Source organism: Lissotriton vulgaris, chromosome 6 (genome assembly GCF_964263255.1).
Source record: "Lissotriton vulgaris chromosome 6, aLisVul1.2, whole genome shotgun sequence".
Taxonomy (NCBI): domain Eukaryota; kingdom Metazoa; phylum Chordata; class Amphibia; order Caudata; family Salamandridae; genus Lissotriton; species Lissotriton vulgaris.
The window spans coordinates 1,301,685,650-1,301,706,535 of NC_141694.1; the positions used below are offsets into that span (position 1 = coordinate 1,301,685,650).

The 20,886-nt window shown below is 40.3% G+C and overlaps 1 protein-coding gene across 2 annotated transcripts in view; it reads left to right on the top strand.

Moving 5' to 3' along the window:
• The first annotated feature begins 962 nt into the window (after positions 1 to 962).
• LOC147708819 (MFS-type transporter SLC18B1-like) overlaps positions 963 to 20,886 on the top strand; it is an 886,944-nt gene continuing 867,020 nt past the window's right edge. For both annotated transcript variants that reach the window (XM_086925398.1, XM_086925399.1), the window contains exon 1: positions 963 to 1,103. In XM_086925398.1, the coding sequence (XP_086781524.1) occupies positions 1,058 to 1,103 (46 nt within the window). In that variant the 5' untranslated portion in view covers positions 963 to 1,057. The remainder of the gene's footprint in view (positions 1,104 to 20,886) is intronic.

The window sequence follows — 20,886 nt, forward strand, 5'->3', positions numbered from 1 at the left end:
CGTTTCTGACACTGAACTTCTCTCGCGCCAGGACAGTCTCGACTAGCAGTGCGCGTTATAAGAAATATATAACATATAACATATAACATAACATGTGCGCTTTTTCTTTTCAAGCAGGCGGGACATAGGCGTGCTTCTTTCCAATGCCATAGTTCTCGCATTTATATGCGAGAACTATTGCATTGCAAATATTTTTTTTAGCACTCCCACCATTCCCTACCGAAACCTTACAACCACACCCCTGACAATGGACAGCGCAATTATTTTATGCTAAGGTTTCCAGCCAAGACTTCCAGTTGCCGGACCACCCATCATTTGCCGGCCTATCCTGTGGCAGGAATTCATCGCTACTCTACTCCTCTTCTTTCGGTGTCTTCTACGTACACAAAAGCAGCCTCTTTTTGCATCTATAACCTTCTCACCCCTTCATACTCTCTATCTCACACACTCTTTATACTCTATCTAGAGTTAATTCCCCACTTCATACGCAAACTACGTATCTCTCTCAATCTTACTTTCTATCTATTCTATACAACTCTCACCCTTATCTATTCATCATTCTGCATAGTTCAAATATACAAGTATACTACACACCACAAAATTCCGCATCGCACAATTTGACAACTAACAAATCCAAATTAAACCACATAATTCCACTGCAAACAACATACATCGACTCTACTACAAACAATAAACATGAGTAAAAATACAATAACCTTATAACACCAATAGCTCCAACTCACAAATGCGAGTCCGATTGCATTGCAAATTCTTGTTTAAATACATTCTTACTTTACGCAAGAAACAAATGATCCTCTGGAAACTCCCACTGTCACTGCCTGGAGGGTTTCTAACACTGTGGCATACGTCACAGGCCAGAGTTGAACTCCAACCCACTCAAAGACGTGTCAAACCAGCCGTTCCGGTACATTTTCCCATAATCCCAGTGCGACCCTCAAGAATGTTGCGCAGCTGGAAGGCGGCGTAAATGAGTTTATCGTCACACGCAAAGGAAGGCTTTCTAAACACGCAGGGCTGTCAGTGAGCACCTATTGCCATGGGTGGCGCGGAAGAAGAACCCGAAATGGGCATCGGTCTCACAGGTAAAGGAAAACAACAGATACCCTCTGCGAGCGACCCCCGCTTACTTTAACTCTCATAGATAAGTTTTGCGCGTAGCCGCGGGCCATAGTGCTCCACGGGTGAGTCGAGTCCTAGGGAAAAGTGAACACCTGTGTGTCCTGGCTGAATCCCGGTGCAGCTCTGTATATGAAACATTGGCGTTGGGGGACATCGAATAAACTACTGGCATGGACGACAGACTACATTTACGGGCCACCCTGTTCTTTCACACTGGTTTGCGCTCCAATACCATTTGCACGCTGCCTTGCACAGAAAAGTCGTTCAAATTTCAAACGATGTCAGTGCGTTCTTAGAGTATGAATATTTCAAGAGTTATCCACATAGTGTACCATTTAAAAAACGCGTTTTTGCTATAGGCTGACTTTATTTGCCCTAAATTTTTACTTTTAAAAGCCATCGACAAGTGGTTTGTATTACAGACTATATTTTTTCAAAATATAGACGTTTATTAATTTGAAAGCCACGTGCGCCACCATTATTTCACGTTTTCAAATATTAAACGTGCCGCACCTGCGACGCAAGGGGCTTGCAAATAAGCCCCATAGTGTTTTCGCTTTTAAAGAATTACATCACAGGAAATAGAAAAGTTCCTTGCAATCTACACATTATATTGTGTTCTTGCCAATATACTACATCTTAAGCGCAGTTGTTTACAGCAACTCACGTAAATGACTTCATGATATGTACAGCATTCTGACATAAACATGGACCTAATACGAGATATTTAAAACTATAAAGAAGGTCAATGGAATATGTGGCAATAGTGGTACCAAATTATGTGGCAGGTTGTCAAAATTGAGGAGCAAGACAAATAATGCTGCACTTTCTTTGACAGTATTCTCTATTATGTCATGTCAACATAGTGTCTGGGCAAAGAGTCCACCTCACTAGTAGCAGTTTCGCACCTGAATGAAGCAGTCCGTTTGACAAGATATCCTTTACAAAGTGCCTGCTTCTCAGACGCATTATATGCTGCTACATTTTAATCCGTTTGAACAATGAAAGCATTTTCAGGATGGATTAAGTGGCAATTGTGACAAATTCATAATTATGCCGAAAATCCAGCAGCAGCTAATTTGCATAACTCCAGTGGCACTGACTATAACTAAGCATTTGATTTCTTTCGAATGGGCGCTGGAGCAAACGGCTTGCCAAACAATTGTTTGGTTTTAAGGGGAAATAGGTGATTTAATTGCTATAAAATATCGCCTTACCTGCAAATATTCACAAATATCTCAATGGCTAAGAAATTTGCGATTGGACCTTTCACATCCATATGAGATAAAAACTCAGTATAAACCCTTTGCAACAAGCATCCAGCAGGGGTTGACTTCTTATTATTCCTAAAAAGGATTTTGCCTTGGATGGCAGTGCATAAAAAAGTTTAGGCTTGACTCCCGCTTGTAAACTCAACCTTTTTTTTAACATTACTAAAGATGCACGTCTCTGATGAATCGAAAGAAATGCTGGCCTTTTACCGGAAATTCCTGCTTGACATTTTGATGACTCTGCACCTCTTCTCGAGAACATTTGATATTCATTCTCTGCCTGGTTTTTAGGATATCTTATACGTGGGCAGATGTGTTTTCATAATCTCTATAGTCCCCCTGCATGGTTAAATTATGTTGCTCTTTCCAAACTGTAACACAAAATCGGAGTGGCTGATTTGAATGGCACTAAATGCCACAGCATTTGGATGACAGCATGTTTTGTGTGTAAGACTAGAAGGTCACCTTTGGAGGTCAGTTAAGCACTGTGCTCCAGGAAGAGGGCAAACGTTTGGGCATGGAGCAGTATTATATTTTATCATATTTTTTATTTTGGATTACAAATCCATAAAACATACAGTAAAATATGGCAGCTAGCTCGTACTGACAGTAATAGCAAAATACACATTCCAACATTTAAAACTAAGCAAATGACTTCAGTTATTAAAAACAATCACACCATAAAATCAACATTACAATTAATTTCTTATTGAATTCATGTATTTTAAATTCCTTATTTTAACAATCCCTCATCCAATATTTAAGATTGCAACTTAATATGGTAATATCCAGCTGCAGGATAAAAAAGGAAGCACAGTCCCCAAATATGTGTAGTCCTGCTTCCAACTCGAGCAGGGACATAGTTTATTCTTCTGGTCACTTACGGATAAGCCAAGTGACATGTGAGAATTTTGCCATACCAACCCAGATCAGTTTTCTAGATATAGAGTGCGGGCTCACCTGCTCAACATACTCACCTGGGCCCATATATCTATGTGTACATTAAGCAGGCAAACCTACACTCAATCAATTTAGATTTTACTATTCGGGATCCATACCATTTGTCTTACCAATCCAAGCCACCAATACCTATAGTCCTAAAGGATCAAGGGAGTTAGCAAGAAAATAGGTAGAAAAATAACATTTAGCATTTTATAAATAACCATAAACTCACAAAAAGGTTTAAGTTCTTTTATCTAAGTAAATCTTTAAAATGTTCTGAAACCATGAAGTCAATGATTAATTGTTCTATTAAACTTTATAAAGATTAAAAACAAACATATGCAATACATTTTGTAGAAAATGATAATTAAGCACTTAAAGGGAAAACAGTACAATGACAAACTCACACTTTATAGTTACCTATAATGGTGCGGTGACCAACCCTGGCCACATGCTGAGTCAAAGAAATACGAATCTCAAAGTGCAGTTGCCAGCAGGAAAGAACAGATGCAGACCAGAATCAGGATAGGATACGGACCAAATTGGATCAGGACAGAACAGAACCACCTCAGGCTAAGACCGGAGCCAATAACTAAAGTGCAACGCCAGCGTCACACCCCTCTCTGCAGCCAACAGGCGAACCCCGATTGGGTCATCGATCTCCTTCCAAGAACCCCGATTGGGTTATCAAAACTTCTGACAGAGTGCTCCACCAGCAACTCTGCTCTCGATCACCTATTGAGTGCGTTGGGTCAGTGACATGTCAGCTATTCGGACAAGTCGGACAATTTAACTAGCTAAGCCTACCCTAGTGATACTATTTTCCAGGTCAGTGTACCACCCCCAAATGTTGCAAGTGTATGAATCCCACAATTGTATTGGACAAAGGACGAGGAGTAGTCATCACACCATATTACTATGAGGTAACTGGTCAATCATGTATTCAAAATGTTCCCTCCCATAACTTTATCTTCCCATGTACTTTTATTCCGCCCGGTAGTGAAATATAACAATAAGACATTAAAACATTTTATTCAATTCAGCTTACTCTGGCAGGGTGAGGAGCTCTTGCCATCCATGTCAGATTGGCATGGGTTCAATGCCACAGCTTCAGTGGCTCAGGTTTTCTGTCGCACAGGCGCAGTTTCTCCAAAGATGGAGTTCAGCGGTACATTTAGGCCCAAAATATGAAACATGTAAAAAATAGAAAAGAAACAGTTTTAGAGACAGAATAAAATGAATGCACTGTATACCACTTCTTTCTACTCTATTCCTATTATTTTATTTAAACTATTGCATTAGATGTTAAGCAAAAACAAACAGCTTAGCAAAGCAGCGATGCAACATTCTTGCATGTTAGGACATAGATCAGCCATCTTAGTTCTAGAGCGCAGAAGCAAAGGTTTGTCCACCAAGCATGTCACGTGAGCGTGACAGATGCATCCGCAGTAGAAAATCCCGCTTAGCAGCAGCCATTTTAATGCAAGCAGATTATAGTTAGTAAAAACACATGGTCAAGCTTCCCCTAGATGCCTAATATGACGTGTAAAGAAATATTAACATGACAAAACATGTTAGTTAGTACATTAATATTATTTTCGTGAAGATTGATTACAAGCAAGTCACTTTACGTGCGAAACCTTGCTCCATTACTAGTGTAATTAAGTAGCTAAAACTTTCTTGCTAGATTAATTAAAATTGTTACAATATGAAATACAGTGATAAATAAAATTCATTAAAGCAATAAAAACCTCTTAGTTTGTGGTGTGGGAAGGATCTAAATGCTCAGAAGTCAGTGTCCCGGCTGTAAAAATGAGTGCTATTTTTCGTAAGTAAGCAAGAGGTGGCTTAACATGTATGAGAAGTATGGCAGTTAGCTCTACCAAAGACAATCAGGATTCATGTTGTCTGGGTGGAAAAAGTGCTTTGTGCAAGGGAGAACCCTGTGCAAATGGTGACTGGAGTCAGGGCCGTCTTTAGCGCTGGTGGCGCCCTGTGAGACAATATCTATTGGTGCCCCCCCAATGACAACCTCTGCCACAGATTCCCTCACTAGCACTCTTTAACAGTGCCTCTCAAGTCTCCATAACCACTGTCTTTCAGATTTATTTAGTTTTATAACACATAGACAATCAAATGTGTGTAAATAAGTGTATAGAAAATGTTACATCAGACAGTACAACACGGTGTAGTGTAGGAGTGGCATGCCATCGACACTGGTAGGTAATTACCTACTGGCGGTCACCAGTAGGTAAATAAGGTCTAAGGTGATTTTACCATGTGAAAAAGCCTTCTCCCGGGATATCATGAATCATGTTTGAGAGAAAACTATTTTCTCATGCTTTTCCCACAGAGGTTTGGAAGATGATCTATAAGCTAAACTGAGAGCATATTGTCTGTAAATTCACATTATCTTTCTCCGTCATGTGAGAATGAAGTCATAACATGCATATGTATGCATATATCGAACTCCACAATCCTGCAGTAGAAGGGTCCGCACGAACACCAGCACAAGCAGGTACAGACCACAACGATGGATGGATGAAAAAAACGTGCTTTATTCCAGAATGGGCAGCAGCATGACACGTTTCGTCCGGGGAACCCGGACTTGATCACATGACATACCCAGAGACGTGGGTGATTCAAATACTCTGCACATCTGTTGTGACTCCACCTTCTGACCCTCATAGAAATTGAAGACATACTTATTTGTTTAACCACAGTCTGTTTTCATACATAAATGTTTGGCCAAAAAATACTCTCATAATTTGATAAATCAACTTATAATTTTGGCAATGAATCTTACTACTACTTCGGAGACATTTAAACATATATAACAGTTACAACAATTGAGGGCAAGTGCCCTAAGAAAACATGTGGTATAATATGTGATCAAAGAGGGTTAAAAGGAGGCGATAGGCAGATGTTATATACAATATTTATAAAAAAAAACACACAATTTATAAAGAGTGCTAAAAATAGAAGGTTTGTGCATGCTCATAAAAATGTTAAGTGAGCAAAATTACCAAGAACCTAATCGGTAAAAGCAGCATAGTGTCTTAATGTGCAAAGTGGCAATGGCAAAAAAGTGCAAAGAAATTTCAATACGGCTAATTCATTAATGTACAAATGGCAGCAAGCAAGTTAATCGGATGAGGTGCAAACAGAGATATCTAATAACAGACCCTAGCAGGCATATCAATTTAAAATGTTGTTTTAAAAAAGTTAACACAGAGATAGTGAAAAAATTCCATTGGCCACGTGTGGTTGTTAACTTAATAAAGGAAACATATTATTTACATTCAATATTTGATCATTAACAACCCCTTACGAAAATATCCTCAGCGCACCAAAATTTGGTAAAACCATAAAATCGGTAAAACCAAATTAAAAGATACGCTAAAAGCAACAAATGTTAAAAGCCAAAGTCTAAAAGCTATTACATATTAGGTGCATATAAGAGGAAATTCATCATTCTGGACCTTCATAGTTATCCCAAGACTTAAAAAGATTATAGAAAAAGGGAAGTTTCCAAGATATATAATCAAATATTTACAGAAAATTATGGAGGTCCTCACCCATGTTGAGGCCATTAGGGATTTTGCTATTAAGCAGTACTATGTAGTGGCTATCCAATTGTCTCAGTCTTTTTTCTCTATCCCCTCCCCTCTTTGAGATGGGGACCGCGCCGATAACAAAATATTTCAAATCGTTCAAGTTGTTCTTATGAACTAATTTGAAATGACGCGCTACTGGATAGCTAGCATCGGAGTTGACTATTGCTCGTAAGTGCTGTAAAATTCGATTAAACAGTTGCAATTTCGTACTTCCAGCGTACTGTAAATTACAAGTACATTGTAAGACGTAAACTGCATGGTCAGTTTTGCAAGTGTAATGATTGTTGATCTTGCTAATAGTCTCAGAAAAAGCCTCTTGATACTCTGTGGTATTCACTCCGAATTTGCATGCTCTGCAAGAGCTGCATTTGAAAAAAACAGTTCTATTGGATAGCCAATTAGATTTAATAGTCACTTCAGGGCTTGATTTAACCAGCGCATCCCTCATTGAAGGAGCTCTTCGAAAAGTTATTGCTGGATAATCTTCCAACAGGGGTGCTAGTGTAATATCTGTCATGAGAATTGGCCAGTTAGATTTGACAATCTGTCTAATTTTACGTTCTTGGCAATTAAAAGTGGTGATGAGTCTGATTTTAGATTTCTCTACCCCACCTTCTTTTATTTCTGCTGACATACTGGTAGGGACCGCATAATCTTTAGGGGCTATCAGGGTTTTGATCATCACTTGTTTCAGAGATTTAGTAAGCTCATTTTTATCATAACCCCTAACTAAAAATCTTTGAAATGAATCCTCTAGACAGATATTCAAATTTACCTCATTATTGAAAATTCTCAGAATTCTTAAAAATTCTCCGTAAGGAATACTTTTAATAAGGTGGCGAGGATGGTTGCTCTGGGCATGTAAAAGGGAATTACCTGCCGTGACCTTTCTGTGCATTTTAGTCATAATTTTGTTGTTCAAAATGTACACTTCAACATCAAGAAAATCAGCTTTAGAATTACTTATAGTGGCTGTGAATTCTAGGTTCAAAGCATTGCTATTAATTTCTTTGACAAAATCTTCAGCCGAAGCCTCTCAGCCCTGCCAGATAATGAAGATATCATCTATGAAACGCCACATGTTGACAATTTCTGTGTCTGTTCCAGTCAGACAGCCACGGGGCTGACCCAGAACATGCCTCTCCCACCAGCCCACGTGTAAACATGCGTAACTAGGGGAGAAGTATGCCCCCAGGCCACACCCCGCAGCTGCTGATATACCTCGTTGTTGAATAAAAAGTAATTATTGTTTAGACATAAATTAATCATTTCGACCAGCATTTTGCTATGTTCATAGAATCTGATGTCCCTTTCACTCAAGAAATATTTGATTGCTCTAAGGCCATCACTGTGATTGATAGATGTGTAGAGGGACGAAATGTTCATTACCAGAAACCGATATTCAGGTTTCCACATGACCCTATTCAGTTTATTCAAAAAATCACTAGTGTCTCTTATGTAGGTCGGGAGGGCCTCCATAAAACTGTGAAGAAAGAAATCCACATACTTAGATATTGCCTCCAATAGTCAATTCTGGGCTGAGATAATCGGTTGCCCAGGTATAGGAAAAGTACCTTTGTGGATCTTGGGCAGCAAATAAAGGATGGGGGTGATGGGATGATCTATTTTTAAAAATTCAAACTCCTTTTTGCTGATTAGGCCTTCTCTTTTCCACTGAGACAAGTTAGTGTGGATTAACTGTTTCACTTTATTAAGTTCATTGAAAGAGGCCTTCTTGTAGCAAAGTGGATCATTAAGTTGCCTCTCAGTCTCTGCAATATATTTATCTCATGGCCATAGAACAACGTTTCCACCTTTATCAGCTTTATTCACTATAATGTTTCCATGATTTTTGATTTTCCGCATGAGATTAGAATACTGTTTGTCCCTGTAGCTCCTACGTTTTTGACTCTTTGCCACAACAATATTCAATTTTTTCAATTCCTCAATCATTCGATCACAGAAAATGTCAATGGCGTCCCTGGGCATGACTGGGACAAACGACAATCGAGGACAAAAAGGGCTATTCGCTGCACTACCACTCGTGATACCCATGGATTTCAGTCCTACTTGAGTATTTTCAACAGCCTCCTACTCCGAAGCTAAAAGAGAGTGTGCAGTTTTTAGAGCCATGGTATCAGATATCGCGAACGTCCTACTGGGCTGAGATTCTTGAGAATCTTGGTTGCATGATCACTTCTTTTGTTTAATGTGTGAAATTTCAAGAGTTTCAGTTTTCGAATAAACTTAAAAACATCAATCCTCGACTGCACATATTTGGAGCTGTTTTTGGGGCAAAAGGAGAGGCCCAAAGACAAAAGTTGAATTTCCGCTTTGTTAAGGTCAAGGTCTGTTAGGTTAATCACAGTATTCTCAATATTTTTACTGATATTTTTTTCTTTTTCCAATTTTTCTTCATCATTGCCTTTTTCATAGCTTTTGTCATTTTTTTCATTATTTTCAGTGTTAGTTTCATCATTACCTGGTGATTCATTTATAGTAGTGGTAGGAGGGAAAATGCATTCTCCTGGGATATCATGAATCATGTTTGAGAGAAAACTATTTTCTCATGCTTTTCCCACAGAGGTTTGGAAGATGATCTATAAGCTAAACTAAGAGCATATTGTCTGTAAATTCACATTATCTTTCTCAGTCATGTGAGTATGAAGTCTGACATTCTCAGTAAAACGTGAACATCAAACACTGCAGCTTCCCAGAGTATTCTAAAGAACAACTAGAGCGCTAACAGTCCTACTCATGACAAATGTATGGCACACCTGAAGCCAAATTGATTGGATTAAAGTGGTAACTCTTAAAACATTTAATTTAGATAGGAACCAAACGAGGGGGTTCATTTTGCCATAGAAAGTATGAATAGTGCTGCAGAAAGAAAAATGAGGGCACATTTTGAGTGACTTCTAAAATCCTCTTCTATTTCATTAAACAATTCTGACATTCAGACTGAAACATCCACTTTCAATTCCAGCAGCAGACTACCCTGGTGAGCAGTAGCTTTAATACAGTAATCTAATAAGCAACTAGAGTGATAACATTCTGAATTTATGGCAAATGTGTGACACATCTGAATGCCTTCTTGATGGAATGAAAGTAAAAAACTAAAAGCATTTCCTACTGAGGAGACTGTAGTAAATGAGGAAATTAGGAAACTTCATAACAAATAAGTCTCGCAAGATGGTCACCAGAGGCAAAAGAGCTCAAATGTAGCACAAATATCACCCAGATGTAGCCCAATTATAGCCCAATAACAGAATGTGCCAGAGTGTTCTAAAGAACAACTAGAGTGCTAACAATCTTACTTATGACACTCCTGAAGCCATCTTGATTGGAACAAAGTGGTAACACTTAAAACATTTAATTTGCAAAGGAACACAATGAGGGGGTTCATTTCGCCATAGAAATTATGATTAGTGCTGCAGAAAGAAAAGTAGTGCACATTTTGACTTCTCAAATCCTCTTCTATTTCATTAACAAAATTCTGGCATGCAGACTGAAACATGCACTTTGAATACTAGGAGCAGACTTCCTGGTGAGCAGTAGCTTTACTACAGTGATCCAATGTGCAACTAGAGTGTTAACATTCAGAATTTAATGCAAATGTGTGACACATCTGAATGCCTTCTTGATGGAACCAAAGTAAACAAACATTCAAAATGCAATAGTTCTCGCCCTCGTTTAAGTTAAAGCAATTCTGTTTGTAATTAGGTGGCTTTTTAGCTTTGCTTGTATTAGTGTTTTTCAGACTTTCATGTATATAACATGCATATGTATGCATATATGTATATGTATGCATGCATTTGGCACCCTCAAGTCTCTCAGGAAAATTTTTCCTTTGCTTCCGCAGGTGGCTAAAGAGACAATCGCCCGAGCCTTGATCCTATCAAGGCTGGACTATGCCAATGCTTTATTCATAGGCCTGCGCGGCTATCTTCTGCGGAAACTTAAAATTAGTCAGAATGCCGCTGCCAGACTCCTCTTTAGCGCTCCGAGGAGATCCAGCGCCCAACAGCACCTACGTGAACTGCACTGGTTACCGGTCGCCCAGCGAGTGCAGTTTAAAGCAATTACCCTGGCTCACCGGGCCCTTCACTGCTCTGGTCCCTCCTACCTTGGGAAAAGGTTTGCCTTTTATGTGCCGAACCGCCCTTTGCGATCTGCCTCATTCCACCGGATGATTATCCCGGGCTTCCGCAGAGCTCGCTTGGGAGGCCGGTCACTTTCTGTTAAAGCCGCTGTTGCCTCAAACTCTTCCCCCCAGACCTGCAACTTATCCAAGAGTTTCAACTCCTTAAAAAGCACCTGAAAACACATCTCTTCAGTCCGGCCATCTAATGTACTTTTCGCTTCTGACCCCAGCCAACACCCGCGCCAGGACACTCCTGAGTATCGGTGCACGCTATAAATCCACTATAACATAACATAACATAACATAACATAACATTTATATTTGTATTTATATAGATATGCATTTTATATGTGTTTATATATGTATATATTACCTACTGGCGGTCGCCAGTAGGTAGTTATAGTTAGGATTTTTTTCAATGTTAAATCTCAAAATTCTATTTGGAATAACTTTGGCGCCAGTTGACGAATCTGCCTGAAAATTTCCTCAAAATGGCCTTGTTGAGCTCCGGTCCTTCCCTGAAAGTTTGGGGGGGATGCGTCAAGCGGGGGCCGAGATAAAAGGGGGTCCCAAAACGCGTTTTCCCCATGTTAATTTCCATAGGGCGGTCGACCTCACTTTTAGCCCGAACGGCTGAATGGATTTACACCAAATTTGGCAAAATTGTAGGGACTGGTAGCCCGATGTGCCTTTGCTATGTCTCAAGATATGTGCTACAGTGGATTTTGAGTAATTTAGGTTAAAAAAAAATATATATCTCTAAGCGCGCCCCGGTACGCGCTCCGGGCGCGACACGCGACTTGCGCGCAGAAAGCTGATTGGTTCTTGGGTGTCTGTAAACATTCGAAACAGTCCGGAGCGGCCGCCATCTTGTATCTCGGTAGGATCGAGACACAAGAGGTGGCCAAAACAAAGGGGGAATTGACCATAAGGGGGCAGGGTAGACCCCCCCTGACTCCCTAGGTTTTATGTGGGGGCTTTAAAAGGGCCCCGTGGGGCAAAAAATATATATATTATTTTCGATTTTTGAGTGGGGAGCGCCCGGTACGCGCACCGGGGAGCGCACCGGGAAGCGCACAACAGAGAAAAAAGAATGCCAGAGTTTAAAAAATTTTGGCAATATTTTATAAATGGGAGGTAGTTCTGAAAATAACTTTTTTTATTCTTTTTGTTTTATAATTTTTTAATTATTTTTCTGAACATTTTTTTAATTATTTTGTGTTTTTAAACAATTTTATATTTTTTGGGGGTTTTTTGAGGGAACAAACAAAAAACAGGGAATTGGAAATGGCTCAAAAGGAGCAAAAAAAAGAAAAGAATTACTGTTTTCTTTCCTTGCTGCATTTGTGGTTTTCTATAGTAGTATTTATTAAGGTGACGCTAAGTTCACCATAGCATAAAGTTTTGCCACACAAAATGCAAAGAAATTTGACCTTGCCAAATTTTGGTTGAATATTTGGCACCATTTACCGTTCTTCTGGTCCAGAAAGTGAGGGTACTGAAGAGGAAGTGCTGGCCACAGGGGGTGGCTTGTGCCGAAGTTCCCGGACTTCAACCTGGGCCAAATTATTGGGATGCCACCTCTCCATGTGGCGGATCATGGTATAGTTACCAAAAGAATATTTCTTGGAGGGATTGCCCCTGGAGAGAACTTTGTCATAGATGAGACAGGTGACTTTGGGGGCGTTCACCTTTTTTTGGTCATCTGGAAAAGAAAAAAATTGCCAAATGAAGTGCACTTTGACTTGCCTTTGTCTTGGTTCTTCTGGGAGGTAGACCCTTTGATGTTGATCCTCCTCCTCTTTTTCCTCCTCTTCTTCTTGTCCTCCAAGAAACTGTGGTGGTGGACCTTCTTTTCTGGGTGGGGGGGTGCACCAGCTGCAGCAACAAGTGATGCCATTCTTTCCTCCAAAATAGCTCTTGCTCTCTCAATGAAGAAAGTAAGAATGAGGAAAAAAGGAGGGGGCTTTCATTATTTGTAGAAAAAAAATGAAGAGAACCAATGAAAATTGTTATTTTCAAGTCACATGACCCGATGCCCTTACGTTACACGCTCCGGCGCGCTTAGGTTACGCTCTCCGGGCCGTGCCGCGGAGCACTTCTGGGTGCATTTACGCAGCGCGTCATAAGACGCATCGCGCGGCTACGCGATACGTCACGCTTACGCGACGCGTCACGATGTTATTTTCGATCATGACATTGGCGCTAACGGGACGCTTCAAAATAGTACGCTTTCCGGGGTGCTCACCGGGGCGCGCACCGTAAGCGCTCCAAGACAAATTTTTTTTTTTTTTTTTTTTTAAATGAAAAATTGTAAGGACTGATAGCTATGTCTCAAGATATATGCTCCAGTTGTTTTTAAGAAAATTAACTTTTAAAAAATATATATTGGCCTATATTTGGGCTTTATATATGTTAGAGCCCAAATGTAGCCCAAATGTAGCCCAATGTAGCCCAATGTAGCCCAAAGATGGCCACCAGAGACAAAAAAATACAAATGTAGCCCAAATATCAGCCAGATATAGCGCAACTATAGCCCAATGATAGTATGTACCAGAGTGTTCTAAAGAACAACTAGAGCGGTAACAGTCTTACTTATAAAGTGAGACTTTTAGTTAGGAATTAGCATTAAAAAAACCTTTGAAATTCACTGAAAAAACCATAGGTTTCACACCAGTTATAGTTAGGAATTAGCATTTAAAAAACCTAAGAAATTCACTGAAAAAACCATAGGTTTCACACCAGTTATAGTTCACTGAAAATTTTACTGTCATAAAACCAATGAAATTCCACGTTATAGTTAGTTGGACTCACTATAACTTGAGCTTGCAATGCACTGCTGATGACGTCACATATTACATCACTCATGACATGGTCAGTGACATCACTCATGACATCACTGATGACACCATCCTTGTGACAGAGTTACAGACCTCCTTTCAGTGTAATGTAACCCTTAAAACACATATTCAAAAATAGAAACTAACATTTTCAAAAAAATGGAGATACCCATACCAGTTACAACAACCAATTTAGAAATTACACCATCTATATACACATCCACTCATTCACCAACAGTTCTATATAGTCACTCATACATATACTCACTCATCATATGTAGTGATACACCTATACATCCTGTTACACACCGACAGTCATCCAAAAGTTACTCACACATGCAAATAAACTATTGAACATCCATTTATTTGCATATACAACTATACACAAACTACCACCTTACTTCTAAGGAAACTTACACATACTTACTCACTTAAACAATCAAAAAAAAGTGGAGATACCTATACCAGTTACAACAACCAATTCAGTAATTCCACCATTTACATACACATCCACTCATTCACCAACAGTTCTATATAGTCAGTCATACATATACTCACTCATCATATGTAGTGAGACACCTATACATCCGTTAACACACCGACAGTCTTCCATAAGTTGCTCACACCCATATTCACACATGCAAATAAAATATTGAACATCCATTTTTTTGCATATACAGCTATACATACACTACCACCTTACTTCTAAGGAAACTTACACATACTTACTCTCTTAAACAATCACTTATAGAAACACATACTTATTTAAACAGGAACTCTTACAATCTCTCACTCTCTCATATACTCACTTATATACATCAATACTCACATATACTAGATTAAAACATATCTTGTTACTGATAAAGACACTAGTGAGACAGACATTCACTCACTAACACACACATATACACACTCATCCACCCATACAGTCCTGCACATATGCTGTCTTCAAAACACATACAAACAGTGAGTCAGTCATTGATGCATCTATGTGCTAAGTAATACCCCCACCAATAATAATAATAATAATACTAGTATTTCTAAAGCGCGAACAGCTGCCTCAACTAGGAGGCGTCCCGGCGCTGTGAGGGCATAACAAGAAAGCTAGCTGGGAGTCTGCAGCCTAGAGAGGCACCGAGAACAGCCACGACTTAAGCTGTCTCCTAAAACTTGTTTCTGATTGGGCCTTTCGCAGCTCAGGAGGTAGGGAATTCCAGAGACGGGTCACGTTGGCTGAAAAGGTCCGGCCGCCCAATCTAGCCCTTTTGACTCGCGGCACACTCAGTAGCACCTGATCATTTGAACGAAGGGAGCAGGACTGTGTATATCTAGGCAGACGGGCTCTCAGATAATTGGGAAAGGTACCGTAGAGGGACCTATAGGCCAGAGTGAGAGTTTTAAATTCTATTCTACTGGCAATCAGGAGCCAGTGTAAAGCCCGAAGATGGGGGGAGATGTGCTCTTTAAAAGGAATATGCTTAAGCAACCTGGCTGCCGCGTTTTGCATCGTTTGCAGCCTTTGAACCAAGTATTTCGGGAGACGGCTATACAGGCCATTAGCATAATCCAGTCTTGAAGTGATGGTAGCATGGATCACGGTTTTCCGGCAAGACTCAGGCAAAAGTTTCAGGACTGGACGGAGATTCCTCATTTTGCTCAGGCAGCAGCCTGTGACTTGATGGATCTGGGGCACAAAGGAGAGATTTTCATCCCACTTGACCCCCAGATTTTTTGCCCCCTGGGAGGGGGAAGGTGGAGTACCCATCTCAGTCGGCCACCAGAGCTCAGCTGGAGGGTGACTGCCTTTACCAAAGAAGATCACTTCCGTTTTTCCCGGATTCAGTTTCAGCTTATTAGTATTCATCCAGGAAGCCACATCCTGAAGGCACCAAACCATGCAGACACTCATACTAAAAAAAACATCTAATAACCCATATACACACACATGTAGCTACTCACCAACCCATGCAGCCAGTTATACACAAAGTGAAACACTTTTACAAACATTTAAATATTTAAACATTACTTGCTAATATATGTATTCACTAAGATACACTTAATAAGCCAGTTAACCAATCAATTTTTTTTAAAAAAATATCTTTTTAGACACTTATTTAAACATTTATTTTTCCATCGACCTTTACATATACATATATAAAACATATTTATTTTTTAGAAAGACACACATTCACTGGACGGTGTCATCAGTGATGTCATGAGTGATGTCACTGACCATGTCATGAGTGATGTAATATGTGACGTCATCAGCAGTGCATTGCACGCGCAAGTTATAGTGAGTCCAACTAACTATAACGTGGAATTTCATTGGTTTTATGACAGTAAAATTTCCAGTTAACTATAACTGGTGTGAAACCTATGGTTTTTTCAGTGAATTTCTTAGGTTTTTTAAATGCTAATTCCTAACTATAACTGGTGTGAAACCTATGGTTTTTTCAGTGAATATATATATACACATGCATATATATGTATATAAATGCATATATATATATATGTGCGTATGTGTGCGTGTAGAGAGAGGTGCAGAGGTAGAGGTATAGAGGAAGAGGTGTAGAGTTAGAGAGGTAGAGAGTAGTAGAGAGAGTAGCAGAGAGTGAGTAGTAGAGTGAGTAGTGGAGAGTGAGTAGTGGAGAGTAGTAGAGAGTTAGTAGTAGAATGAGTAGTAGAGAGTGATTAGTAGAGTGTGAGGACTAGAGAGTGAGTAGCAGAGAGAGAGTAGTAGAGAGTAGTAGAGAGTCAGTGGTAGAGTGAGTTGTACAGTGAGTAGTAGAGAGAGAGTAGGAGAGTGAGTTGTAGAGAGTAGTAGAGAGTGAGTAGTAGAGAGTGAGTAATAAAGTGAGTAGTTGAGTAAGTAGTAGAGAATGAGTAGTAGAGAGCGAGTAGAAGAGCGTAGTAGAGAGTGAGTAGTAGAGCAAAAGTAGTAGAGAGAGTAGTAGAGAGTGAGTAATAGAGACTGAGTAGTAGAGAGTGCGTAGTAGTGAGTAGTAGAGTGAGTAGTAGAGAGAGTAGCAGAGTAGTATAGAATGCGTAGTAGAGAGTGAGTAGTAGAGAGTAGTGGAGTAGTAGAGAGTAGTAGAGAACAAGTAGTAGAGAGTGAGTGCTAGAGAGTAGTAGATAGTGAGTAGTAGAGTGAGTAGTAGAGAGTGAGGAGCAGTGAGTAGTAGAGAGTGAGTAGTAGAAAGTAGTAGAGGGTGAGTAGTAGAGAGTGAGTAGCAGAGAGAGAGTAGTAGAGAGTAGTAGAGAGAGAGATTAGGAGAGAGGGAGTTGCACAGAGAAGTAGAGAGTGAGTAGTAGAGTGTGCGTAATAGAGTGAGTAGTAGAGTGAGTAGTAGAGAGTGAGTAGTAGAGTTGTAGCGAGTGAGTAGAAGATAGAAGTAGAGTGAGTAGTAGAGCAAGAGCAAAAGTGAGAGAGTAGTATTGTATTGTAATTGCATTTATATAGTACTTACTACCCCTGACGAGGCATCAAAGCGCTTTTTCGGCGGGTGGCACGCTACTCCCGGACCCATAGAGGATTAGTGTTGAATTAGTATAGTGAAACATGCAAGTACATTTTAGGTGGTAGATAGGTTAGTCAGTTATTTGGATTTGGAATGATAGCAGAAGGATAGAGGATGAAAAAGAGGTGTGTATTTATATAGCGCTTGTTACCCCTGATGGGGTGTTGAAACATGCTTTTCAGGAAGCCCATATAGGATTAGGGGTGAATTAATATGGTGAAATATGAAAGTAATTTCAGTGGTGTATATCAATCAGTTATTTGGAGTGAGAAGTATAGTGGAGGGATAAAAAGGGAAAAAAGGTTTGCATTCATATAGCACTTATTACCCAGGATGGATATTGAAGCGCTTTTCTGGCAAGTAGCACGCCACTCCCGAACTCAAAGGATTAGTGTTGAATATTAGTATAATAAAATATGAAGAAATTTGAGTAGTGGATATGTTATTCAGTTATTTGGGTAGAGAAGGGTAGATAAGTGTAGAGTGAGCAGTAGAGAGTGAGTAGTAGAGAGTGAGAAGTAGCGAGAAGAAGAAAATGAGTAGTAGAGAGTAGTAGAGAGTGAGTAGTAGAGAGAGAGTAGTAGAGTAGTATAGAATGAGTAGTAGAGAGTGAGTCATAGAGAGTAGTGGAGTAGTAGAGAGTGAGTAGTAGAGAGTAGTAGTGTGAGAAGTAGAGAGTAGTAGAAAGTGAGTAGTAGAGTGAGTAGTAGAGAGTAGTAGAGAGCGAGTAGTAGAGAGTGAGTCGTAGAGACTGAGTAGCAGAGAGTGAATAGTAGGGAGTGAGTAGTATAGAGAGAGTAGTAGAGAGTGAGTAGTAGAGAGTGAGTAGTAGAGAGTGAATAGTAGAGAGTGAGTAGTAGAGAAAGAGTAGTAGAAAGTGAATAGTAGAGAGTAGTAGAGTGAGTAGTAGAGAGTGAGTAGGAGAGGGAGAGTAGTAGAGAGTGAGTAGTAGAGTAGTAGAGAGTGAGTGGTAGAGATTAGCGGAGAGTAGTAGAGTATGTAGTAGAGAGTAGCAGAGAGTGCGTAGTCGAGAGTGAGTAGTAGAGAGTAGTAGTAGAGAGTAGTAGAGAGTGAGTAGTAGAGAGTGAGTAGTAGAAAGTAGTAGAGGGTGAGTAGTAGAGAGTGAGTAGCAGAGAGAGAGTAGTAGAGAGAGATATTAGGAGAGAGGGAGTTGTACAGAGAAGTAGAGAGTGAGTAGTAGAGAGTGCGTAATAGAGTGAGTAGTAGAGTGAGTAATAGAGAGTGAGTAGTAGAGTTGTAGCGAGTGAGTAGAAGATAGAAGTAGAGTGAGTAGTAGAGCAAGAGCAAAAGTGAGAGAGTAGTATTGTATTGTAATTGCATTTATATAGTACTTACTACCCCTGGCGAGGCATCAAAGCGCTTTTTCAGCGTGTGGCACGCTACTCCCGGACCCATAGAGGATTAGTGTTGAATTAGTATAGTGAAACATGCAAGTACATTTTAAGTGGTAGATAGGTTAGTCAGTTATTTGGATTTGGAATGATAGCAGAAGGATAGAGGAGGAAAAAGATGTGTGTATTTATATAGCGCTTGTTACCCCTGATGGGGTGTTGAAACATGCTTTTCAGGAAGCCCATATAGGATTAGGGGTGAATTAATATGGTGAAATATGAAAGTAATTTCAGTGGTGTATATCAATCAGTTTTTTGGAGTGAGAAGGATAGTGGAGGGATAAAAAGGGAAGAAAGGTTTGCATTCATATAGCACTTATTACCCAGGATGGATATTGAAGTGCTTTTCTGGCAAGTAGCACGCGACTCCCGAACTCAAAGGATTAGTGTTGAATATTAGTATAATAAAATATGAAGAAATTTGAGTAGTGGATATGTTATTCAGTTATTTGGGTAGAGAAGGGTAGATAAGTATAGAGTGAGTAGTAGAGAGTGAGTAGTAGAGAGTGAGAAGTAGCGAGAAGTAGAGAGTGAGTAGTAGAGAGTAGTAGAGAGTGAGTAGTAGAGCGAGAGTAGTAGAGTAGTATAGAATGAGTAGTAGAGAGTGAGTCATAGAGAGTAGTAGAGTAGTAGAGAGTGAGTAGTAGAGAGTAGTAGTGTGAGAAGTAGAGAGTAGTAGAAAGTGAGTAGTAGAGTGAGTAGTAGAGAGTAGTAGAGAGCGAGTAGTAGAGAGTGAGTCGTAGAGACTGAGTAGCAGAGAGTGAATAGTAGGGAGTGAGTAGTAGAGAGTGAGTAGTAGAGAAAGAGTAGTAGAGAGTAGTATAGTGAGTAGTAGAGAGTGAGTAGGAGAGGGAGAGTAGTAGAGAGTGAGTAGTAGAGTAGTAGAGAGTGAGTGGTAGAGATTAGTAGAGAGTAGCAGAGAGTGCGTAGTCGAGAGTAGTAGTAGAGAGTAGTAGAGAGTGAGTAGTAGAGAGAGAGTAGTAGAAAGTAGTAGAGAGTGAGTAGTAGAGAGTGAATAGTAGAGAGAAGTAGAGAGTGTGTAGTAGAGTAGTAGAGAGTAGTCAGTCAGTGTCAGTCAGTGTCAGCCAGTCGGTACCCCTTGTTGCTACTTTTTCATCCTTGGATGTCTCCTGCTCAGGTACCGGAGGGTAAGGTGGGCAGAACCCCTATTTTTTCTAGTCAGTGTCAGTCAGTCAGTTGGTGTCAGTCAATCGTGTCAATCAGTGTCAGTCAATCAGTGTCAGTCAGTGTCAATCAGTCAGTGTCAGTCAATCAGTATCAGTCAGTGTCAGTCAGTCAGTGTCAGTTAATCAGTGTCAGTCAGTCAGTGTCAGTCAATCAGTGTCAGTCAGTGTCAGTCAATCAGTGTCAGTCAGTGCCAATCAGTCAGTGTCAGTCAGCCAGTGTCAGTCAGTCGGTGTCAGCTAGAGAAGCTCTGCTGACCTGGTTCTCTGGCTCTAAATCAGCTCTGCTGACCTGGTTCTCTCCCTCTAAAGCAGCTCTGCTGACCTGGTTTCTCTGGCTCTACAGCAGGTCTGCTGACCTGGTTTTCTGGCTCTAGAGCGGATCTGCTGACCTAGTTCTTAGGCTATAGAGCAGCTCTGCTGATCTGGTTCTCTGGCTCTACAACAGCTCTGCTGACCTGGTTCTCTGGCTCTAAAGCAGCTCTGATGACCCGGTTCTATGGCTCTAAAGAAGTTCTGCTGACATGGTTCTCTGGCTCTAGAGCAGCTCTGCTGACCTGATTCTCTCCCTCTCAGAGCAGCTCTGCTGATCTGGTTCTCTCCCTCTAAAGCAACTCTACTGACTTGGTTTCTCTGGCTCTACAGCAGCTCTGCTTACCTGGTTCTCTGGCTCTGGAGCAGCTCTGCTGACCTGGTACTTATGTTCTAGAGCAGCTCTGCTGACCTGGTTCTCTGGTTCTAAAGCAGCTCTGCTGACCTGGTTCTATGGCGCTAAAGCAGCTCTGCTGACTTGGCTCTCTGGCTCTAGAGCAGCTCTG